The sequence below is a fragment of the Phacochoerus africanus genome, chromosome 5 (assembly GCF_016906955.1).
Source record: "Phacochoerus africanus isolate WHEZ1 chromosome 5, ROS_Pafr_v1, whole genome shotgun sequence".
Lineage (NCBI taxonomy): Eukaryota > Metazoa > Chordata > Mammalia > Artiodactyla > Suidae > Phacochoerus > Phacochoerus africanus.
This window is the reverse complement of record NC_062548.1, coordinates 5,443,417-5,466,271: the sequence shown is the minus strand read 5'-3', so window position 1 is coordinate 5,466,271 and position 22,855 is coordinate 5,443,417. Positions and strand designations below refer to the sequence as shown.

Here is a 22,855-nt window from a genome sequence, read left to right as displayed (position 1 = left end):
GGAGGTATGGCTAGTGCCTGGGGACAGGTGTGCCCTGGTGTGTGGACAGGGAGGCTGGGGGAAGGGGGGGTGAAGGAGGTCAAGGTCGGGGAGAAGCCATGATATGCAGGGCTTGGCCTTGCCTGCCTCAGTTGGGCTTTGCGCTCCTGGAGGTCTAAGAAGTTTTGGAGCGGGGAGTTCTGTGTTGGGCAATGAGCTTGGAGCCTAGAGAGCTGGGCTCCGGGGCAGGTCCTGCCCCTCAGGCTGTGTGACCTTGGGAGGGTCTGCTGGGCCTTCTGAGCCTCACTTTCCCTCCTCTGGGTGACGGGACAGGAGGTGCCAGCCACCACAGCCTCGCCCTTCCTAACCGTGACTTCCAGTAAGAAATGCATTTGTCATTCCATCCGGGACTCACATGCATACACACAAAACTTTTCCCGAATGTGATCTGTTCTCACCGCATCTGTTATACTTCACCGTCTTTTCCAATGCGGCTCATCCCCTCCCCTCCACAATCTTCTAGTGCCCGGCCGTCCCCATAGAACCTTCCATGGTGTTGGCAGTGGTCTGATACAGTAGCGTCTTGAAACATGGCTAGTGTAACCAGGGAGCTGTGTTTTTCAATTTCATTTCCTTTTATTCAGTGTATATGGAGATGCTTCCAGGAGGCTGATGGCTACGGTCCTAGAAGCCGCAGCTCTGCTAGGTCCAGTTGAGCAACTGGAAACCCACGGCTCTAAGGGATGCCTGCAGCTCAGCTCTCTAGCCCCTCCTCACGGGCTGGGCTTCCTGCGCTGCCAGAGCCTCTGGCCCACAAATCTATCCCTTGGGCTTCCGCTCATGCCAACCTTGACCTCCGGCTCTCGTGGCTGAAACCCAACTCATGAGCTCCGTGATCTCCTCCTCTCATCCCCGCCCCTTTCCCTAGGTGGCACCAGTACCCACCCAGCAGGACCAGTTAGAAGCCCAGGGTGTCATGCTCCGCGTCTAATCCCCCGTCTACAGGGTCTGGTGGATTTTACCGCCCAAGCATCCCTGGATCCCTCCTCTGTCTACCCTGCCCCCAGCCCCGCAGTGGCCTCTGAACGCATCTGTCTGCAACCCTTCTGGTCCTCACTGATTGTAGGTGTGTGTGCCTACTGTGTGCCCAGCCTGTGGAGGGCAGAGTGAATGTGATGGCATCCCTTTGTCTTTCTCCTTCATCTTGTTCCAGCTACCTTGGGGCAGAGGATGTGTGGGTGGGATTATTTTCTGAATGTGTAGTGGGATCTCAAGTAAAGCTGGTTATAAAAAGTAGCAGGGAGCTGGGGTTTGGGAGGGGGAGGGAGGAGGGGGAGGTGTGTGTGAGAAGAAGGGGCCTGCCCTTCTATTTGGGTACCTGTCCTTCCAGGGCAGCTATTGTGCCTCCCTCCAGCAGCCCCCCAGCACCCCCCCTGCCCCCTCCTCGTGTCACCTCTTGCAATAGGTGGTTTCACCCAGGCCAAGGTCTCCTAAAAAAGGAATTTTGTAAAGATCCAGAGGGTGGGCAGATCCTGGGTGCCTGGAATTTGGCGACCAAATGCCACGGGTGTGTGACCCTGTCTTGGGGTCACGAAGGTCCCCAGAGTCACAGCCTCTGGAGTTGGACGTGTTCACCAGAGACAGCCCATCCACTTGGGGCCGTCGCGCCGCGCTGGGAAGAAGGGTCTGGAGCTCCGGCGGTGGAGGAAGCGCGAGCTTCAAATACTCTCCGGGGTCGACCAGGCGAGGGGCTGAAGGGCAGGCCCGCCCCCTTCCAGCCCAGGCCCGCCGGGGCTCCGTCTAACAGGCCGTCTTCTAGCTGCAAAACGACCGGAGGAGGGGGCCCCGGGAGCGAGGAAGAAGCTGCAGAGGAAGAAGCCCCCCCAGGCCCCCATCCCTACCCGCCCCGCCCCCCCCCGTCTCCCCTCCCCCCAGCGAGGCCAGGAGGGGTCCGCCCCCCGCGGGGAGGGGGCCGGGGCCGCGGGGACTCAGGCGATTGGCCCGGAGCCCCCCCCGCCCCGCCCGCCACCATCTGCTCGGGATTTGGCGTCGGCGGCTCCCGGCTCGGCTCCAGCTCCGCTCCGCGCGCCCCCGGCCGCCCCCGCCCCGCGCCGGCCGACCTGCTGCTCCCGCCCCGCGGCCTTTTGCAAGTTGCCGCGGTCTGAGCCCCCGGCTGGAGGCTGATGGAACCGCCGCGATGTTCGCTCCCCGGCTCCTGGATTTCCAGAAGACGAAGTACGCGAGGTGAGCGGCGGGGGCGCGCGGGCGCGGGGCGGGGGCGGCGGGTCCCGCGGGTCCGCGCCGCCTGCTCGCTTCCCCCGCCTTCCCGGGAATCGCAGTGATGAATGGACCTTGTCCCCCGGGCTGGAAGGAACCGGACACGAGACGACGTGGTCTTTGTGAGAGTCTCCGCGCGCAGCTCTGCGCCCTGGACCCGGGAGGAGCGCGGCTTCCCAGCGCCTCCGACTCAGCGGGGTGCCCTGCCGAGAGTCACTGCACCTCTCTGAACCCCGGTTTCCAGGTCTGCGAGGTGGGATAGGGAGAAGCCCCACTCCTGGGGTCCCCGCACAGCTTAAGTGAGATGACGATTTCCTTGAAAGCACTTTGCTGGGCGCCCGGAGCCGAGTAATCGCTCAAACGCCTTCCTGCGCTTTTGTGAATGATAAAAAGCGGTACCACCCCTCCCCTGTGCCCCGTACACCGCCCTTGTGCCCCCGCCCCCGCGCCCCCAACACCCCGATCGCCCTCATAGCTAGCGGGAGAAATGGGTAAGTTCTCTTTTCAGATGGAGAAACGAGGCTCAGGACCAGGAGCTGTACTTTGCGGCCTTTTCAGTGTGAAGTCTGTGGTCCCCTCTGAGCCTCAGTTTCTAGAGCGATGATTTCAGGTTGCTGAGTGGAAGCCGAGCTCCTGTTGACTTGATTCCCAATTGAGGGGCTGCGGGGGGAGGGGAGGGAATATTAAATTTCTCTAAGATTTTTGGAGCTGGGCTTCCCGCCTGAAAGCTGGCATGAAAACCCTTCCCCAGAGTTGCCCCTTTGCCCCCAGGGATCTTCGGGGGAGGACAGGGCTCTCTGGGAGCGCAGCCCTGGGCTTCTGCCTCCTGCCTGGGCAGGCTGTTCACAGGGGGACACTCAGCCTGCTCTGCCCTCCTCAGGGGTGGGGTGAATTGCCCCGGGTTGGTGTCCTTTTTGCTGTCCACGCCCATGTGGCTTGTTGGTCTCCTGACCACTGTGGAGGGTCCCTTGTCCCATGAAGTCCCCACGAGTTCCTGTCAGACCCAGCTTGACCCCAGAGACTGAGCAGGGCTTTTGGGCATGGCGTTCCCATTGTGGATCCGCGGGTTCCAAAACCGACCTAGTATCCATGGGAATGCAGGTTCCATCCCTGGCCTCGCCTAGTGGCATAAGGATCTGGTGTTGCCGTGAGTGGTGGTGTGGGTTGCAGGTGCGGCTCCGGTTCGACTCCTAGCCCAGGAACTTCCATATGCTGCAGGTGCTGCGGCCCTAAAAGGAACAGCAGCAACAAAAAAAGTGGGGAGGCAGGACTGGGTCGTTTTTCTGGTCCGTCCCATCTCCCTTTCCTCTGAGGGGAGGGGCGGTGTATCTCCTTCATAAAGTTGGGGAGTCCCACTGGAAGGGGGTGCTGGCGGGAAGGACTGGAGGAGTTCCCTCAGAGTTTCTCTTGGTGGGAAGGCAGGAGGGGCTGTCCGCACATCTGCGAGGTCTTCTCTGAGTGGGCGCTTGGACTTTACAGAGGCTCCTTCTCGAGGGTTCTGTGTGCCGGTGTGACATGTAAGTTGGTGGAGATGGAAGCTGGGGGATGGAGGCTGCAGGTGCAGACACTCAGGACGGAGCTCTGCTCCACGCCTGCTGCGTGATCCCGGCTGGGTGTCTCCACCTCTCTGGACCTCTGCCGGTTGATCTGTAAGATAAGAGAGTGAGTCTAAATGAGTTCCAGATTGGGATAGCGGTGCCGCCCCCCTCTGTAACTGGACTAGAACTCACCAGCTGGGCAGAGGGCTGGACCATGAGCCCCCATTTTCCTGCTTGGGCTGATGCTGCTTCTGGGGGCGCAGAGTCCAGCGATGGAGTGGAGAGCAGTGATTAGAGCTATTTCTGTTTCCTTTACTACCGTCCGATGCACAGATTCCAGCCTTAATCAAGGCTTTGGGATCGAGCAAATTTAATAGTATATCCACTTCTGTTCAATATTTCTATCTCATACAAGCCACAGAGGTAGTTTTAAATTTTGGGGTGCTGATTCCGTTTCATGTGTGGCTAATTTCCCATCTTATTGTCATGAAAAGGTAAAAAGAAAGAGGTGAAATGAATTATAAGAATATATTTTCGGAGTTCCCATCATGGCGCAGTGGAAACAAATCCAACTAGGAACCATGAGGTGGCGGGTTTGCTCCCCCGCCTCGCTTTGTGGGTTAAGAATTTGGCATTGCCGTGAGCTGTGGTGTAGGTTGCAGATGCGGCTCAGATCCCGCATTGCTGTGGCTGTGGTGTAGGGCAGTGGCTGGAGCTCCGATTCGACCCCTAGCCTGGGAACCTCCATATGCCATGGGTGCGGCCCTAAAAAGTTAACTCCTTATATCCAAAGGCTATTCAATATGTAATCCATATAAACAAACTAGATATTTTATGAGTTTTTAAAAACTGGAAGTCTTCAAAATCTGGTGTATTTTATACTTACAGCCCCTCCCAGGCTGAACTAGCTCTGTTTCAAGTGCTCAAGAACCACCTGTGGTCCGTGACTGCCATATTGAAAAGGACGAGAATGTTCTCCGGGATGAGAGTTGGGGTGTTTGTCTCAGTCCACTCAGGCTGCCATGACAAAGTGCCGTAGACTGGAAGCCTGACAAACAACGGGAAATGCCTTCTCACAGTTCTAGAGGCTGGAGGTCTGAGAACAGGGTGCCAGCATGGTCGGGTTCTGGTCCGGGCCCTCTTCTGGGTTATAGACTGCTGACTTCTTGTACCCTCATATGTTGAAAGAGGAGGAGCTAGCTTTTTGGCCTCTTCTTATAAGGACGCTAATTCCATCTATGAGGGCTCCACCCTCATGACCTAATTATGTCCTGAGGCTCCTACCTCCAAATACCATCACATTAAGGTTTAGATTTCAACATACGAATTTTTTGGGGGGGGCATTTAGCAGTGCTCCTAGTTAAATGCTGTGTGACACTGTCAAAGATGCGTTCCCTCTCTGAGTCTCTGTTTCCTCAAGGGATGGTTGGATCAGCTGATCTTTAAGGTTCTAATCCAAGGTCCCTGAATTGTGTAGCTACATCCAGAGACATACTTATCATAAAGCTACAGGAACTAAAGACAGTGTGGTTTGGGTGCAGGGCTAGGTAAATTGACCAATGGAATAGACAGGCCAGAAACAGAATTATGCATATAGAGGCATTTGGTCAACCCAGGCAAGGATGGTCTGTTGAATAAGTGATAGTGAGATAATTAGTTATCCAGATGGAAACCAGACAACTGGAACCCTGCCTCACACCCTACAGAGAAACCATTTCTAGATGGACTAAAGACTTCAAGTGAGGCGCCCCCTGGTGGCTCAGTGGGTGAAGGATCCAGCGTAGTCACTGCAGTGGCTCAGGTCACCCATCTGGTGCAGGTTCGATCCCTGGTCCTAGAACTTTCACATGTCCTGGGTGTGGCCAAAAAATAAGATTTATAAGTGAAAAAAAAAACACTTCCAAACTTCTCAAAAATCTAAAACGATATCTTTTGGAAATTGATGCTAGGTAAAGATTTCTGAAGGCAAAATTACAAAAAGTACAAACCATAAAAGATTGATTGGCTGGACTACATTAAAAATGACATCTTTTTATTCACCAAAAAATGCCAGGAAGATAAGAGAAGGTAAACCGCAAACTTGAAGGCTCTATTTGCAACACATTTACCCCAACGAGTCATTAATATCCAGTATTTAGAAAGAGCTGCCATGAAGAAAAGGCAAATAACCCAAGAGAAAATGTAAAAAGAACACAGATGAGCAGTGAGCCCGTAAAAAGCTGCTCACTTGCGCTGGGGATCAAGGAAATGCAAAACTAGAGCCCGTGGAGTGACAGTCTAATATCCAGGCTGTAAGAGGTCTGACCGTTCTGTTGCAGCAACTTCGGAAGACAGCAGTTATCATGTCAGCTTGGACATGGCCCCTCTCTTCTGGGGGTCTACCCCAGAAAAACTCAGCACATGGGCACCTGGGGAGATGGACCAGAATCTTCTGAGCAACCTCATTCAAGGCGAGCAAGACCTGGAGACAGCCCAGGGGCCCATGGTGGTGGAATGATGTGTCTTTGTACAGTGGACTAGCAATCCTGCAATGCAAATGAACTCCAGTTCCAGGCAACAGGATGGCTCCAGCTCATAGACGCGTTGAATGAGAGCAACACAAAAGAAAGTCTGAGTCCAGCTGTGTGATGCTGGAAAAACCTGGCAAACCAGCGGGGTTGTTCGGGAAGGCGGAGGTTGCATGTACAAAGCCAGAAAATGTTTACAGGATCAGGTTAGTGGTTCCCTCGAAGGGAGGGAGGGAAAGATACACAGGGTGCTCCCGGGCTCTTATAATTATTGAGAGGAAAAATAAGCTGGGTTCTCTATGTCCTAGAAGCCAGCGAGGTCACACATTCCCTGGGAGAGCCTCAGGTGGCCTCACCTCGCTGCAAAGAGGCTGGGAAGTGTGTTCCGTCTGTCGCTGTCCCCTGCCGCCTCCAGCCCGGAGCAGCACCTGGCACCTGCCCAGCTCCTGGTTAAAATCTGTGGCATGAATCTTAGCTCTGTGACTTTGGATGAGAGAATTAACCTCGGAAGACATCCGTCCCGTCTCTCGCTTAATGCAATGTGACTTTAAACGGGGGTCATTATAGAATACCATTGTGGTTATAAATGGAGCACATGCTCCTTGAAGAAAAAGTGTTATTTATTTTTATTTTTGAATTTTAACATTAAAATAATTTTTGGCTGCGCCTGTGGCGTGCAAATTTCCCAGGCCCAGGCTTGAATCTGTGCCACAAGATCAACCCAAGCCACTGCAGTGCCAGTGCTGAATCCTTAATCCACTGGGGCCACCAGGGAACTCTGGGGAAAAATTTTTAAAATTGGGGGAGTGGCTATAAAAGTGAAAGCAGCAGACCCTTAATCTCATGGTCTTGGATGATCACTGTTAAACATAACGATTTTTCTTCTAGTCTTTTTTTTCTACAGATAATTTACAGCTGGCACTGTATCTTGGTTTAAAAAAATTTTTTTTTTGGTCTTTTATCTTTTTAGGGCCACACCTGCGGCATATGGAAGTTCCCAGGCTAGGGGTTGAATTGGAGCTGTAGTTCCCAGCCTATACCACAGCCACTGCAACGCTGGATGCTTAACCCACTGCGCAAGGGCAGGGATCGAACCAGAGTCCTCGTGGATGCTAGTGGGGTTCGTTAACGGCTGAGCCACAACGGGAACTCCGACTCTGAAATTCTGAAGGTCACCGGTTTCGTAAACGTTTGTGTGTTTTCAGGTGATGAAGGCCCGGTGCGGGAAGCATCTGGCGGGCACCTGGTTGGCAGGTACTGCTCCAAAGCGGTGGTTATTTTTATGTCATGGTTACTGTTACTCAGTCTGTCTTTTTCCGGAGAGGATTGGAGGTGGTTTATAAAAGGCAGCATCCTCCAGATGCACGGGGCTGTTGGAGCGATTCTTCCATCTCAGCAACGCTTTTCTCTGACTTCGGCAGGTGTCTGCGTGGGTGGAGGTGGGGATTGCGGGCGCTTCTGCCTTGCTGGGCTGCAGCGCGTCAGGGGGGCACAGGGCTTCGTGGAGTTGGCAGGGACCCACGCTTTCTGCATCTATGTCCTCTCCTTTTGTCTCGTCCTGGGAGTCGCTGCAATTTGTATTCCTCTTTGGTTTGCCTGAGGTCTTAGAGAGATTGGTGGGATGCCTACCTGGTTTGGACTCTGCCTTTCTGCCTCCTATGCGACCGTGGGGAAGATTGACAGTTCTCATCACCCACAGCCTTGCCTGTGATCGACCTCCCCACCAGACCTGGGGCTTAGAATTCCGAGTCCTGGAGTTCCCGTCGAGGCTCAGTGGTTAACGAATCCAACTAGGAACCATGAGGTTGCGGGTTCGATCCCTGGCCTTGCTCAGTGGGTTAAGGATCTGGCGTTGCCGTGAGCTGGGGTGTAGGTCGCAGATGCAGCTCAGATCCTGAGTTGCTGTGGCTCTGGCGCAGGCCAGTGGCTACAGCTCTGATTCGACCCCTAGCCTGGGAACCTCCATATGCCGTGGGAGCCTAGAAAAGGCAAAAAGACAAAAAAGAAAAAGAAAAAAAAAGAATTCCGAGTCCTCCCATTGCCCACACCCTTGCAGGGACTGGCAGGGCTCTCAGAACATGTTACCTGGGCATCAGCCCCTTTCACACATTTGCTGACGGGCTCACCCCAACAAAATGGGCTTGATCCTCCTTCTAGACAAATACACTTCTCTGGTGACAAAAGAGAACACTCTGAAATGGTTTCCCTTGTGTGACTGAAGCCTGGCTGCTATCAAAGACAGCCGAGTGTAGTTAATTTTTACACGCGTCTTTGGCGTTGGTTGCTGGGCAGCAATGGTCGGATGAGGAATAAAGACATACAGTTTATTAGTTATTATGTCTGTCATATGATTTTTCTTAACGTCACTGCAGCAAAGTCATTAATTATAGTCAAGATTTTGACTTAAATTTGAGTTCTATTAATAGTAAACAAAGGAGTTCCTGTTGTGGCTCAGTGGTAACAAACCAGACTAGTATCCATGAGGATGTGGGTTTGATCCCTGGCCTCAGTCCGTGGGTTAAGGATCTGGCATTGCCATGAGCTCTGGTGTAGGTCACAGCTGCGGCTCGGATCTGGTGTGGCTGTGGCTTTGGTGTAGGCCGGCCGGCAGCTAAAGCTCCGATTCAGCCCTTAGCCTGGGAACTTCCATGTGCCACAGGTGCGGACCTGAAAAGACCAAAAAAAAAAAAAAAAAGTAATCAAAATGTGTTCGGGCCAGGATTGTAGCACTAGCCACCTGTGGCTTTTTTGTTTGTTTGGTTTTGGTTTTTAGGGCTGCACCCGTGGCGTGTGGAGGTTCCTAAGCTAGGGGTCTAATCGGAGCAACATCTGCTGGCCTACGCCAGAGCCACAGCAACACCAGATCCGAGCCGAGTCTGTGACCTACACCCCAGCTCATGGCAACGCCGGATCCTTAGCCCACCGAGTGAGGCTGGGGGTCGAACCGCCATCTCATAGTTCCTAGTCAGATTCGTTTTCACTGCGCCACCACGGGAACTCCCACCTGTGGCTTTTTAAAAAGTAAATCTAGGGAACTATATCCAGTCACTTGTGATGGAACATGATGGAGGATAATGTGAGAAAAAGAATATATGTGTATGTGTGACTGGGTCCCTTTGCTGTACAGTGGAAATTGGCAGAACACGGTAAATCAACTCTAACAGAAAAAATAAAAATCATAAAAAAAGACACAAAGGAACAGTATACTTCACCCCCCCCCAAAGTAAATCTAGGAGTTTCCTGGTGGGTCAGTGGGTTAAGGATCCAGCATCGTCATTGCTGTGGCATGGATGTGATTCCTGGCCAGTGAACTACCACATGCCATGGGCACAGCGGGCCCCCCCCATCAAAAAAAGTATATGTAAATACATTCAAGTAAAATAAAATTAGAGAGGTCGTCCCTCCATCACACCAGTCACATTTCCAGTCCTCTTTGGCCACATGGCCAGTGGCTGCTGTAGGACGGCACAGGCAGAGAGCGTGTCCATCATGGCAAAGCTTTCTCTTGGAGAGCACCCGTCTGAAAGATGAACATGAGAAATACAGTTAACTCCCACACAAATGTAAATTAAAGCAAAGGTAAGAGACTAACAATTTAAATGATTTTAAATTCTAAAATGTTCAGACATTTCTATTAAGTTTCAAAGTCAAGATACAAATTAAGAGAAGTATAAAAGTTTAGAGTCAAAAAGCAAGTAGGGAGTTCCCGTCGTGGCGCAGTGGTTAACGAATCCAACTAGGAACCATGAGGTGGCGGGTTCGATCCCTGCCCTTGCTCAGTGGGTTAAGGATCCGGCGTTGCCGTGAGCTGTGGTGTAGGTTGCAGACGAGGCTTGGATCCCGCGTTGCTGTGGCTCTGGCGTAGGCCGGTGGCTACAGCTCCGATTCAACCCCTAGCCGGGGAACCTCCATATGCCGTGGGAGCGGCCCAAGAAATAGCAACAACAACAACAAAAGAGAAAAAGACAAAAAAAAAAAAAAAAGCAAGTAGGAGTTCCCGTCACAGCTCAGCGGTAACGAACCAGACTGTATCCATAACGATGCAGGTTCGGTCCCTGGTCTCACTCAGTGGGTTAAAGCTCCGGCATTGCCGTGAGCTGTGGGGTAGGTCACGGGCTCGGCTTGGATCCTACGTGGCTGTGGCTGTGGTGTAGATGGGCAGCTGCAGCTCCAATTTGACCCCTAGCCTGGGAACCTCCCTATGCAGCGGGTGTGGCCCTAAAAAGGACAAAAAAATAGTAAATAAATCTGAAATATTTCGATTTTTTTGAACATGTAGTTGAAACCTATTTTATGAAAATGAAGCCGCTCAGGTCTAGAGTTCAGTGTCCACCCAGTTGCCAATGTAAAGAATGGAAATTATGTCTTATGCGAGGTACATCTAGTCTTGTACAAACACAAATTCGCAAGTACACATACAAACTCATTAATATTGTCCATAGTCCTCCAATTCCAGGGCACCTCATGAGTGTCTTTGAAACCTGGAACGGAAATGGGCAGAGAAGCAGATTGATGCGGGAGACGGCTGGGCTGTGACTCTTTCCTGGGCTGGGAAGGGAAGGCTTTCACAGATGAGTTATAGTCATCTCTCGGGGGGATTACTTCCAGGAGTCCTTCGGATACTGAAATCTGGGGATGCTCGAGTCCCTTACAGGTGGTCCTCTGTATGTGTGGGTTCCCGGATGTCAGCCACCTGCGGGTTGTGTAGTAGTTTCCTTCTGTGGTTGGTTGAATCCCCGGGACATGGAACCTGAGAATACAGAGGACCAACTGTAGCTTGTCTTTTGCTTACCCAAGTGCCTCTGGGGCTCACCTCCTCCTTGTTTGCAGTGCCAAACGTGGCATCACCCACACACCTTCATGGCATTTGGATGTAATCAGTTTCATCAGAATGTGTGGTGGAATGTGCCCCATTTTAAGTGTGCACCTGGATGGCATGAAGTACCTTCCCCTGCTGTGCAGCCGCCACCACCCTCCACCTCCAGGACTTTTCATCTTCCGAAGCTGAGACTCTGTCCCCGTTAAATACCGACTTCCCATTTCCCCCTCCGCTGGCCTGGCACTGATCCTTCTGCTTTCTGTCTGTTTGGATCTGACGACTCTGGGGACCTCAACTGAGTAGAATCCTGCAGTGCTTGTCCCTTTCTGTCTGGTTCCTTTCACTCCGCATAATGTCCTCAAGTCTCATCCATGTGGGAGCAGGTGTCAGACTTTTCTTCCTGTTTGAAAAAAGTTCATTGAAGTATAATTGATTTGGGGTGTTGAGTTAATTTCTGCTGTACAGCAAAGTGAGTCAATTATACCTGTACATACATTTCTTGACATGTTTTTTCCCATTATAGCTGATCACTGGTGGTTGAATAGAGTTCCCTGTGCTATACAGTAGACCCTTGTTTATCTATTCTATATATAATATTTGCATCTGCTAATTCCCAGCTCCTGATCCATCCCTCCTCCCCCACCAGCCCTGCATCCACAAGTCTGTTTCTATGTCTGTGAGTCTGTTTCTGTTTTGTAGATAAGTTCACTTGTGCCATATTTTAGATTCCACATAGAAGTGATATCATATGGTACTTGTCTTTCTCTTTCTGATTTAATGCACTTGGTATGAGAATCTCTAGCATTATTTTTATTATTTCAGATTCATGGCATTATTTCATTCTTTTTTATGACGGATGTTCCATTATATATATGTGTGTGTGTGTGTGTGTATATATCACACATCTTCTTTGTCGGTTCATCTGTCAGTAGCCATTTAGGTTGTTTCCATGTCTTGGCTATTGTGAATAGTTCTGCGATGAACATATGGGTGGATGCATCTTATTGAATTATAGTTTTGTCTGGATCTATGCCCAGGAGTGGGATTTCTGGCTCATATGGCAGTTCTGTATTTAGTTTTTTAAGGAACCTCCAAACTGTTTTCCATAGTGGCTGCACCAGTTTACATTCCCACCAGCAGTACAAGAGGGGTCCCTTTGCTCCACACCCTCTCCAGCATTTGTTATTTATAGGCTGTTGAAGGATGACCATTGTCACCAGTGTGAGGTAGGACTTCGTTGTAGGAGCCTCCTTTTTAAGGCTGAATGACATTCCGTTGGATGGATATGCAGCCATCTTTTGTTCTGAGGACATAGGACAGGAGCTGTGGGGGAGTGCTTCCTGGGGCCTCCTGTGTTATTTATAGAGTGGATATCCAGGGTGACAGCTTACAGTGCCAGCAATGCGTGCTGGGTCCCTCGTGACCGAGGTACTCAAAGCTCCTTAACAAATTAATTTGTCTGTGTTTGTGAGAGAGGACCCTCTAAACCCTGATCCACAGCTTCTGCTACCGACTTCTAGCACTTGTTAGAAATGCAGTCTTGCGCTCCACCTCAGATCTATGGAATCAGAATCTTCATTTTCATAAAATGCTGGAATGATGCATGTGTGCATGAAACAACTGGTCTAAAGGACAGGCTTGGGGACAGAGTCCCTCTTATTTAGGGGTGGTACTGCCTGAATGTTGCTCTAATAGAATTATCAGATACATAGCACACCTGCTGCCTTTCTTCCCTTGTGCCCAGGGCAGACATCACTAGTCGATCATGAGCTTGGACATCGTTCTTCCCATTGAGCAGAGGGAGTCTCAGATTCTTCAACCTGGCACTCCTGGCCAAAAGAGAAGCAGATCAAGAACATGACCAGGGGAGTTCCCCCTGTGGGCACAGTGGGTTAAGGATTGTCTCTGTGGCAGCTCAGGTCACTGCTGAGGGTGGGTTTGATCCCAGGTCCAGGAACTTCCATATGCGGTGGAAGAAAAAAGAACATGACCAGCTAGGCGCAATAAGAAGTGTGGATTGAGATTTGGGGAGACTCATTCCTAGTGCCCCAGGCTGCCTCTTTGCCACTGTTTTTCGTATTAATTGCCATCACAGTATTGACATCTACCCCTTGCAGAGAGTTTTGTACATTCTAGGCTTTGTTCTAGGGACCGCGTGGATTGATTCGAATCCATTCTGGATGATGCCAGGTAAGAAGACAGGTACAGATGAAGCTGACAGGGATGCTGGTCTGAAAGATCTGTCTGACCTCAAGTCTGAGTTTTTGCCTTCCTGCAGGGATGCCAGCCCTTCCTTCAAGGGACCCCCTCCCTGCAGAGGACCCCAGGCTGCCAGAGCTCGCAGGCTGAAATCCAGAACCCTGCAGCCCCCTTCCTGGGGAGCCTGGCTACTAGATGAGCAGGAGGGCCACTGGAGGTGACCACAGAGGGCTGGCTTTGCTCCCAGGAAGTGCAAATGTGGACAGTATTCGCCTCCCCACCCCATGCCTAAGTGAAGAGCTTTTTTTTTTTTTTTTTTTTTTTTTTCTGCTGTTCAGTGCTGCATGTGCAGCACATGGGAGTTCCCAGGTTAGGGGTCTAATTGGAGCTACAGCTGCTGGCCCACACCACAGCCACAGCACCTCGGGATCTGAGCCACGTCTGCGACCTATACCACAGCTCATGGCAATGCTGGATCCTTAACCCACTGAGCGAGGCCAGGGATCGAACCTATATCCTCATGGATATGCGTTTGTGAAACAGGGAAAATGTTGCTTTCCCTGTAGGGTTGTTTGGAGGAAGTGCATGTAAACTGGCATAGATTGAGTACCGATTAAGCCATGGGCTGGTAGCGCAGGATGGGGCACTGGCTGCTATGCGGGTCGCCCAGGGGAGCTGTCCTTTCAGCACCAGCAGGTCTCCACTCACTGGTCTCTGTCTGGACTGGACACCTGAGCTGACAGATACGCAGGGAGACTTGGGAAGGGACATTCGTCCAGAAACCCTCCTATAGCAGCAGTGCAGAAATGCACCTTCCCGTTCCCTCCAGACACAGCCCACCCCTCCAGATTTGTCCCAAGCTCCAGTCTTGGGCAGGGGAGGCTATGGCAGGTCTCACATCTTTGCTCGCCGTTCCCTGTCCAGACAGCAAGCCGCTTGGGGCAGGGGTGGGCTGGGGGCTGTTCAACCCCGCTTTGTCCCTTGAGGAGCCAGCGTGGTCTGGGATGTGGTGGGCACATGCCAGGCTTGTCCACTGGTTGGGCACCCACAGTTGGTTAGTTGGTTCATTGATTCATTCACAAACCTTAGGGAGAGCCAGGGCTGTGGTGTGGGAATGAATCCTATGCAAAGCTTGACCCCTCCCCTCCAGAAGCTCAAAGTTTAGGGGAGGACTCGGCCTGCTAATAATGTGTGAACAAATGCATAATAGAGGTATCGATAAATATGCTGGAAATGTAGGTATGGTTTCCGCTTGAGTGCCTGGGTCAGGAAGGGTTTGAGGGTAACTTTGGAACTTTTGGTTGTAAATAACAGAAGCCTCAGTTTGAATTGGGTTAAAGCAAATGAGAGAGGGAGGAGGACAAAGAGGAGAGGGGTATTCGGGAGGAGAAAGAAAGAAAAAAATGTTGGTATTCAGAAATGAGAAGCCTATGGGTTCAGGTACAGCTGGATCCAGGGTCTCAAGGAGCCTGTCTCACTCCATCTCTGGTCTCTGTTTGCTTTGGTGACTGCATTCTCTGGATTGCTCACAGCTCTCGTGGATGGAGAATTTCTTGCTGGATCATTCAGGATCACCATAACCCTGCAACCCCCTTGTCTTGGCTTAGATTTCATGTCCATTCTTGGACCTGTTGCTGGAGTCAGAGAGAAGACCATGCCAGTTCAAGGTCACAGCCCTTCTTTTAGGGCTTGGAGATTGGGAGTTGGGCATGGCTTGGAATGGTGGAGTGCAGCTCCACCTGAACCCGATGGAGTGAGAGCAGGGAAGGGGTGGTCCCAAACAAAAGTGGGGCCATTGATTAAAGGGGGGATAGATGCTGGACAGGCAGAAACCACCAGTTCCTGTAGAGAGCTGTAGAGAGGTTGGGGCATTTCTGTGGGTCCTACGGGATGAATAGGAGTTTTGCAGGGAGGCTGGCAGGTGCAGAGGGAAAGATGTTCCTGGAAGAGGGTAGAGCATGGAGGGGGGATGTGTGGGGACACTCAGGGAAGTGCGGCTGGTGCTCAGACTGCAGTGGGGAGGATACCATCTCTGGTCCCCAAGGTCCCCTGGGCTGTGTCCAGCAGCTGACCTTTCCCCTGTGGGCTCTCTGGCACTGCTGAGGCTCTTGCGCTGGGAGTGGAATGATTCGGGTTCCAGAGGGAGAAGAACTCGAGGGAGAGAGGCTCCTTCAGAGACTATCGCAGTGATAAAAATGGGGGAGCCTCCTGGGATCCTGAGGGGGTGGAGCCTCACACAGGAACTCATTGGGAAGGGTTGCCCACTTCATTTCTTGGCTCTGGAGGTGGGGGTGTGGCTTCCCAGCCAATATGCCTCTTTACAGCAAAGTCTTCCGTGTCTGTTTCCCTAGTCCCAGGGTACCCACTTTCAGCATGAGATTTACAAAATGGAATGTAACCTTACAAAAGGAAGGGCGTTCTGATACAAGGTTCTGCTACTGAGCGTAATAAACAAAATGCTATTATTGCATCCTGCTCATAAGCTAACGAGCAAACGGACAAATCCTGTGTGATTCCACTTCCATGCATCTTGAGAGTCATCCCAGAGACAGCAAGTAGAAGGCTGGACACCAGGGGCTGGGGGAGGGGCAGGGGTGAGTGTGTCATGGATACAGAGTTTCAATTTGGGAAGACAGAGCGGTTCTGTGTGTGGAATGCAGTGATGGTTGTACAACCATGCAAGTGTGCTCAATGCCGCAAAATGACCTGTTTAAAAATAGTTACAATGGTAAATTTTATGAGTATTTTATTAGTTAGAAAATTTATGAAAAATAACACCTAGTAGAAAATGGTGACCTATGCAGGTCATTTATTAAATGTGAGAGGGACATTAGCGTTGATGCAGTATTTTTTTTTTTTTTGGCACGTGGAAGTTCCTGAGCCAGATATCAAACCTGAGCCACAGCTGTGACCTGAGCCACTACAGTGACAATGTCAGATGCTTAACCCGCTGAATCACAAGGGAGCTCCAATGCGCTATTTTCCTTTTTTTTTTTTTTTTTTTTTTTGCTTTTTAGGGCTGTGCCCGTGGCATATGGAAGTTCCCAGGCTAGGGTTCGAATCGGAGCTGCAGCTGCTAGCCTACACCACAGCCACAGCAATGCAGGATCCCTGACCCACTGAGCGAGGCCAGGGATCAAACCTGCATCCTTATGGAGACGAGTTGGATTTGTCTCCTCTGTGCCACCAGGGAGCTCCCTGATGCAGTATTCTTTAATAAGAGTCTTGCAGACTTTGCTAGTTGCCGTATTGCTCTTTCAGTGGCCGCTTGCCAGCTGCAGGATGATTGTGCTGTCACTGTGACATTAACCCTGACCATTGGTTCAGTTGGCATCCGTGGTTGCTCTCCTAAAGTTACCATTTGTTTGGGTACTAAAAAAGCATTGTGGGGGGGGGAGTATTTGGAGATTATGCAAACATTCATTCCCCTCCTCATATTATGAAAACTTGTGCTCAACAAGTAGAGAGAATGGGGGAGTTTCCCGCTGTGGCTCAGCGGGTTAAGAACCTGACGTAGTGTCCCTGAAGATGTGGGTTTGATCCCTGACCTTGCTCAGTGGGTTGTGGATCCAGCGTGGCTGTGGCTGTGGCTGTGGTATAGGTCACAGATGAGGCTCCTATACCGTGTTGCTGTGGCTGTGGTGTAGGCTGGCAGCTGTAGCTCTGATTTGACCTCTAGCCTGGGAACCTCCAGAGACCACGGGTGCGGCCCTAAAAAAAAAAAAAAAAAATGGACTGGTGTATCGGACCCCATAGCCGAACAGTAGCTTAACCACAACTAACAGTTACTAATGAACAGGTACTAATGTTTTGCCCCACGTGCGTTGTCTCTGTGCCTTTTCTCTGCTGAAGTCATTGGAGACAAACCCCAGATGGTGGTATTTCCGTCCGCATCTCTTAACGGGTGAGGATTACTTCCGCCACCCCAAGACCCCGTCACACCTGCTGGCACGGGCAGTACGTCCCAGCGCTGTTGAGCACTTGCTGCGTGGCTCGTGTGGAACGTTTCATTTTGTTTTCGTGAGTTTCCATGGATTTCGCCACAGCTGCCAGAGTAGCCTGCCCAGCCGTAGAGGCGTCTTACCTTCAGGACCAGCGTTCTTGGCAAGAAAAGCAGGAACCCTGACGTCGCTTCCCTCCAGGAGGCAGGAGACATCTGACTGTCCCAACCCTAGTGATGTTGAGGTTGATCGGGGCCAACAAGGTGATGCCGGCTTCCCTGAACTTGAACTTGACTGTACCGTTGCTCGGCAACCTCTCAGCAGCCGTCTCTGCGCCCGGTGGTTACCCTTGTCTGAATCCATGATTCTCTTCCAGTAGCAGTTTTGTGATTTTTCGGGAGCCTCTGAAGGGAGAAAACCCTCAGCTCCAAACACCTCTGCGCTTTGTGTATCAATGTGGTGGGTTCTTTGCTTTTATCTCAGGCAGAACCGAGGGTTCCTTTCTTTCAGAGAAAGTCCTCCGGGGGAGGCATGGATCAGTCCTGCTCGTGGTGGAGGGAGTCTCAGGCCCCGTGGATGGTGTTTCAGACTCTGTGACGCCCCTGGGGGTCGTGTGCACAATGTGTGTGTGTGTGTGTGTTGCTTGTGTGCGCCTGTGGGTGGATGGATGTGTCCCCGTGTGCATTTTGCTCTAGGAAAGTGTGGGTCTCTGGGGGATTCTTTGGCCCTGAAGGCACCTGCTTTGCTTGGGAGGTGATGCCTGAATCATAGGGGTTGGAGTTGGGCTGGAAACTGGCCTCAGGGGACCCCAGGGTCCACTGCCCTGGCAGGAGCCCCTGCCTTGAGATGGCACCCTGGACGCCTGGCCGTGGGCCGGACTGGACTGTGCCAGGGCCAGTGGCCCTGTATTAGTGGGGATGGGACATTCCAAGGCCTTTGCCATGTTCCATGGGCCCTGGAGGGGCCCCTCCTTTCCTGAGGACGAGCAGGAGCTTGGATAAATCGATTTCCTGGGAAAAGATTGGCCGCTCCGCGATGCCCCCGTGTTCCAATGGAAGGATGGGCTCTTGAAGGCGCCTTCTTGTCTGTGGAGTTAGAGCTGCTTTGCCTTGGGTGAGCCAAGGGCTAAAGGTCCCCTGGCGGGGGTGGGGGGAGGTATTTGCTGATCCCCCCACCCTTTATGGCTGCAGCCATGGCTGATGGAAGTTCCAAGGCCAGGGATCGAATCTGAGCCGCCGCTGGGACCTACACTGCAGCTACAGCAACGCCGGATCCTTAACCCACTGCACAGGGTGGAGGATGGAGGTGGCGCCACTGCAGAGACATGGTACATCCTTGACCCACTGCACTGCAGTGGGAACTCCAGTATTTTCGGACTCTCTCCAAGTTCCTCCCAGTGGACTCCAGCTTGGGACGTGGCCCCTGTGAGGAGGAGAACGGGTGTCCCACGAGCTCAAGGGAGAGCGTTCAGGACTGTGGTCCCATCCTGGCGTCGGGAGGGGAAAGCTGCAGAGAGGGGGATGTGGCCTCGAGGCCCTGGTGCCTGGGTTTAGGAGAGTGAGGGCAGACAGGGTAGTGGCGTGTCCCTTCCCAGGGCAGTGGAAGCAGGGGGTGTGGGAGCCTTGCAGACTGTGAAGTGCTCTGCAGGTAAGGCGCCTGGGGTCGGGAGCGCCCTCGGCTGCAACTGGAGTAATCTAGAAGCTTCTTGCTCGGCGTGGCTGTGGCCGGTATCCTTGGGGTTTACTCTCAGCTGCTGAGAATCTGCCTTCGTGTGGGTTTCCCCAGAAGGAGACCCAGCGACAAGGAAGCACGGGCAGAGGGCGTGTTTGGGAGGTGACCCCCAGTACAGCAACAGGAGAGTGGGGAGGCGAGAAGAGGAAGAGCACGTAGCCACTAAAGGGTTTGTAAAGAAACAGGTCGTGGAGTTCCCTGGTGGCATAGGGGCTAAGGACCTGGCATTGTCACTGCTGTGGCTTAGGTTGGATCCCTGGCCTGGGAACTTTTGCATGCCATGGGCACAGGCAATAAAAGGAGCAGCAGCAGCAGGTTGCCGCTCTAGGCGCCGGAGCTTCATTCTGTTTGGGAGACGGGAACACGGCTGGGAGGTCTCTCCACTGGCTGAGGGCAGAGGAGCTGGGGCATCCGTCAGCTCCCGTGAGTCACCGGTGGAGGCGGATTTCCTCTAAGCATTAACTTCTTGGCTCCTGCACGGGGTCTGGATGCTGAGCAGGGGCTGGACACCCACAGCACCCAGGCGGTGGGTCGACCCCTGGGGCCTGTATCCGCCCTTTATTACAGAGATCTTGCCGGTGGAGGCCCCACCCTGGAGGTTTCTGGTTCAGAAGGTCTGGGTTCCCGCAACCCCTCCCTCCTGTTATCTTCTGGAGCTTCCAGTGAGGCAGGAGGGGATGGGGTGGTCCTGCCGTGGCATGCCTCGTGGTCTCCTCCAGACCTGCCCGGGATCTGGCCCGCCCCCCGCTTCCTCGGGCTCCCCTCCTGTTCCTGCTCCCCTCCTCCCTGGGATTTGATCCTTGCAACAATTCTGAGCTGGCACCAGCCCATGGACTGTTTTTACCCCACTCTGTTTCCCAAAGGCTGAGCCAAGATGCTGTCTGCTGTCCAGGAGGGGCTGTGAATTCATGAATGGGCTCAAAGCAGCAGCCTGGGGCCGAGCTGGAGCAAAGAGAGGCTCCAAGGCCCGGGGCCAGCTCTGCCCTGGGCTGCCCTCGCCTCTGTGGGACAGACAGACAGACCCCCTTTGTTTTCTGGACAAATGTCTTTAGTCTTCTGTCCCGGGGACTTGGGGCTGCCACGGCCAGGCACTGGCGCAGCCCGGAAGGGGCGGCCACAGCAGTTTCCCTGAGCCTGGGCTCCTGGTTCTCTGGGGGGCTGCAGACCTCGGCCGGGAGACGAAGAAGAAATTGCAGAAGCTCTGAGCCTGGGCCTGGCCGCTCCGGTCCCCACGGATGTACTTATAAGCCTAGGCCTGCAGGGAGGCGCCAGGGGTGAGCACAGGGCAGGTGGGCAGCAGTTTAGGCCCCGCAGGGGGCCGCCCATCAAGACCCGAGGGTGGCGGTCTAGAAAGCACAGCTTTTGCGGCCCCTCCCAGACTTGGCCGATTTGAGGCTGGGGCCACTTGTCATCTTGTCATCTTTCCTCAAAGTACTCCTCCGGGAAAGTGTGTGCCTCTCCGTTATGGCTGGAAAACTGAACACACCCATGGGACCAGCACCCAGCTCAAGTGGCTCAAGGGTCCAGTTGCCAGGAAACCCCTTCATGCCCCCAGGTCACTGCCCCCCCGCTCCCAAGGCTGGCCACTGTCCTGGCTTTTATCCTCAAAAGACTCCTGTTGCTGGTTCTTGAAGTTGATATAAATAGCACCAGGAGTTCCCGTCGTGGCTCAGTGGTTAACGAATCCGACTAAGAACTGTGAGGTTGTGGGTTCGATCCCTGGCCTCGCTCAGTGGGTTAAGGACCCGGCGCTGCCATGAGCTGTGGTGGAGGTTGCAGATGAAGCTTGGATCCTGTGTGGCTATGGCTATGGCATAGGCCCGCAGCTACAGATCCGATTCGACCCTAGCCTGGAAACTTACATATGCTGCAAGTGCGACCCTAAAAAGATCAGATCTCAACCACAGTTACCACCTAAGCCGAAGCTGTGGCAACCCTGGATCCTTAACTCACTGTGCTGGGCTGGGGATCGAATCTGTGTCCCAGTGCTCCTGAAACACCACTGATCCTGTTGTGCCACAGCGGGAACTCCTGGGGAAGCGCTTCATACTTGTCCATTTTCTAAAGCTGTTAACTGGCCTCGCCCCTGAAATGGTCTGACTTTGGGCAGCCAAGATCCTGGCTGGATTAACCCATGTCTCTGGAGTCTGTCTAATCCCCAAATTTAAGGTTTTAAAAAGCAAGACTGTTCTTAACTTGTTACCTGGAGTCTGAACGACTTCATACATACTCGGAGATGATTGATTTTTCAGTTATTTGCCAAGCATCACGTGCGGCGTGCAGGCTCTGTGTTGGTACCAGGAAGGTGAAAAGGAATCAGGGCTGGTTCTCTGGTTGGCAGTCTCCAGACCAAGGCAGACCCAGAAGCACCCAAATAGATGTCATCTGTGCTATGATAGAGGTCACACAGGCTGCTGTGAGAGTCCAAAGGAAAGATCCACTGTGGGCCAAAAAATGCTTCCAGAAGAGGAAAGAAGGAAAGAGACTCTAAACAGGCAAATTGAGCAGGGCTTTGAGGTGAGAGAAGGCAGTTTACAATCCAGTCTGGATGGGTGCGAATGTAGGGATCAGGGATGGCTTTTCAGAGGAGGGGCCTTTTGACCTGGGCTCTAAGGGCTGAATAGGAGTTTGCTGGCTGAAGAAGAGGGAAAGGAACTTGTAAGCACAAGAAGGAACAATGTGTGGGAGGCCCACAGGCACAATGACTGTGGGCCAAGGGGAGAAATTCCCTGGGGTGAGGAAAACTGTAGGGAGTGAGTCAGGATAGGAAATACAGGAAGCAGAATCCCCCAGAACATAGGGTCTTCCAGCCGTGCGGAAGCTGCCTGGCATTTCTGCACTTGGCCTTGGCACAGGCGTTTATGCTCTGGGTCCTCCAGGGCTTTGCTTTGGCCAGTGGGACCCAGGAGTCTTGGTGTCCCATTGGACAGTGTGGGAAGGATGGACAAAGCCAGGGCTCAGAGGGGCTGGGGATCGCAGAAGACTTGAGGCCAGGGCTGCTCTGACCACTGGCTGGTGAGGTGGTGGTTTCTGGAGCTGGGAAAGCCTTCTGTCTCTTCCCTTCCTTTGCCTCCAGCTCCAAAACCCCTCCTCCATCCTGGAGAGGCTGATCAGATACATTATACTATAGTATGAAAGGCTGATGGCAGAGCCTTTTACATCAGAACCATGGACAGGGCTGAAGGGGACGCAAGTGGAATCTACAAACCCAGACAGGTCTGGTTGCTGTCTTAGCGGCACCACTTCCAACTTGGGCTTCACTTCTCCGAATCCCCGTATAAAATGACAAGCATAATCTCAGCCCTGCTCAGTTGACAGCATCCTTGTGAGGCTCAGATAGGAGGAGGGGTGAAAGCATTTGAGTAATTCTTACTCCAGGAATGGCTACCTCTCACCTGCCCGGTGCCCGCAGCAGACATCACTAATTCATCACCGCATTCATTTCCTGCCGCACCTGGATTCATCCTCAGACTCCTTTGCAGCGCTGCACCCAAGTGGTCTCTAATCAGTAGATCAGAATTGATGTGGCTTGAAGTCCATTTGCTGCCCGTGCTGAGCCTGGTGTTCATTTTGTGGTCCCAGGGTCCTGGGACGTCCCTGGTGAGTGGCAGCTGGCACCATCCATGTGGGACCCATGGCCCCCTCCCTGCTGGGCTCCTCCTTCAGCCCACTGCTTCTCAGCCTTGCCTGTACCCTGGGATCACCTGGGAAGTTTACGAAATACCAATTCCTGGGGAGTCCCTGTGCTGCGGCAGGTTAAGGATCTGGCATTGTCTCTGCAGTGGGGTGGGTTCGATCCCTGGCCTGGTATAGTGGGTTAACAATCCAGCGTGGTGTAGGTCTTGGCTGCATCTCGGATTCCGT

At 52.7% G+C, this 22,855-nt stretch overlaps 1 protein-coding gene across 1 annotated transcript in view; it reads left to right on the top strand.

Moving 5' to 3' along the window:
• The first annotated feature begins 2,093 nt into the window (after positions 1 to 2,093).
• Positions 2,094 to 22,855, top strand: part of MMD2 (monocyte to macrophage differentiation associated 2) — a 45,707-nt gene continuing 24,945 nt past the window's right edge. Inside the window, exon 1 of the mRNA XM_047779111.1 lies at positions 2,094 to 2,223. Coding sequence (XP_047635067.1) covers positions 2,177 to 2,223 — 47 coding nt within the window. The 5' untranslated portion in view covers positions 2,094 to 2,176. The remainder of the gene's footprint in view (positions 2,224 to 22,855) is intronic.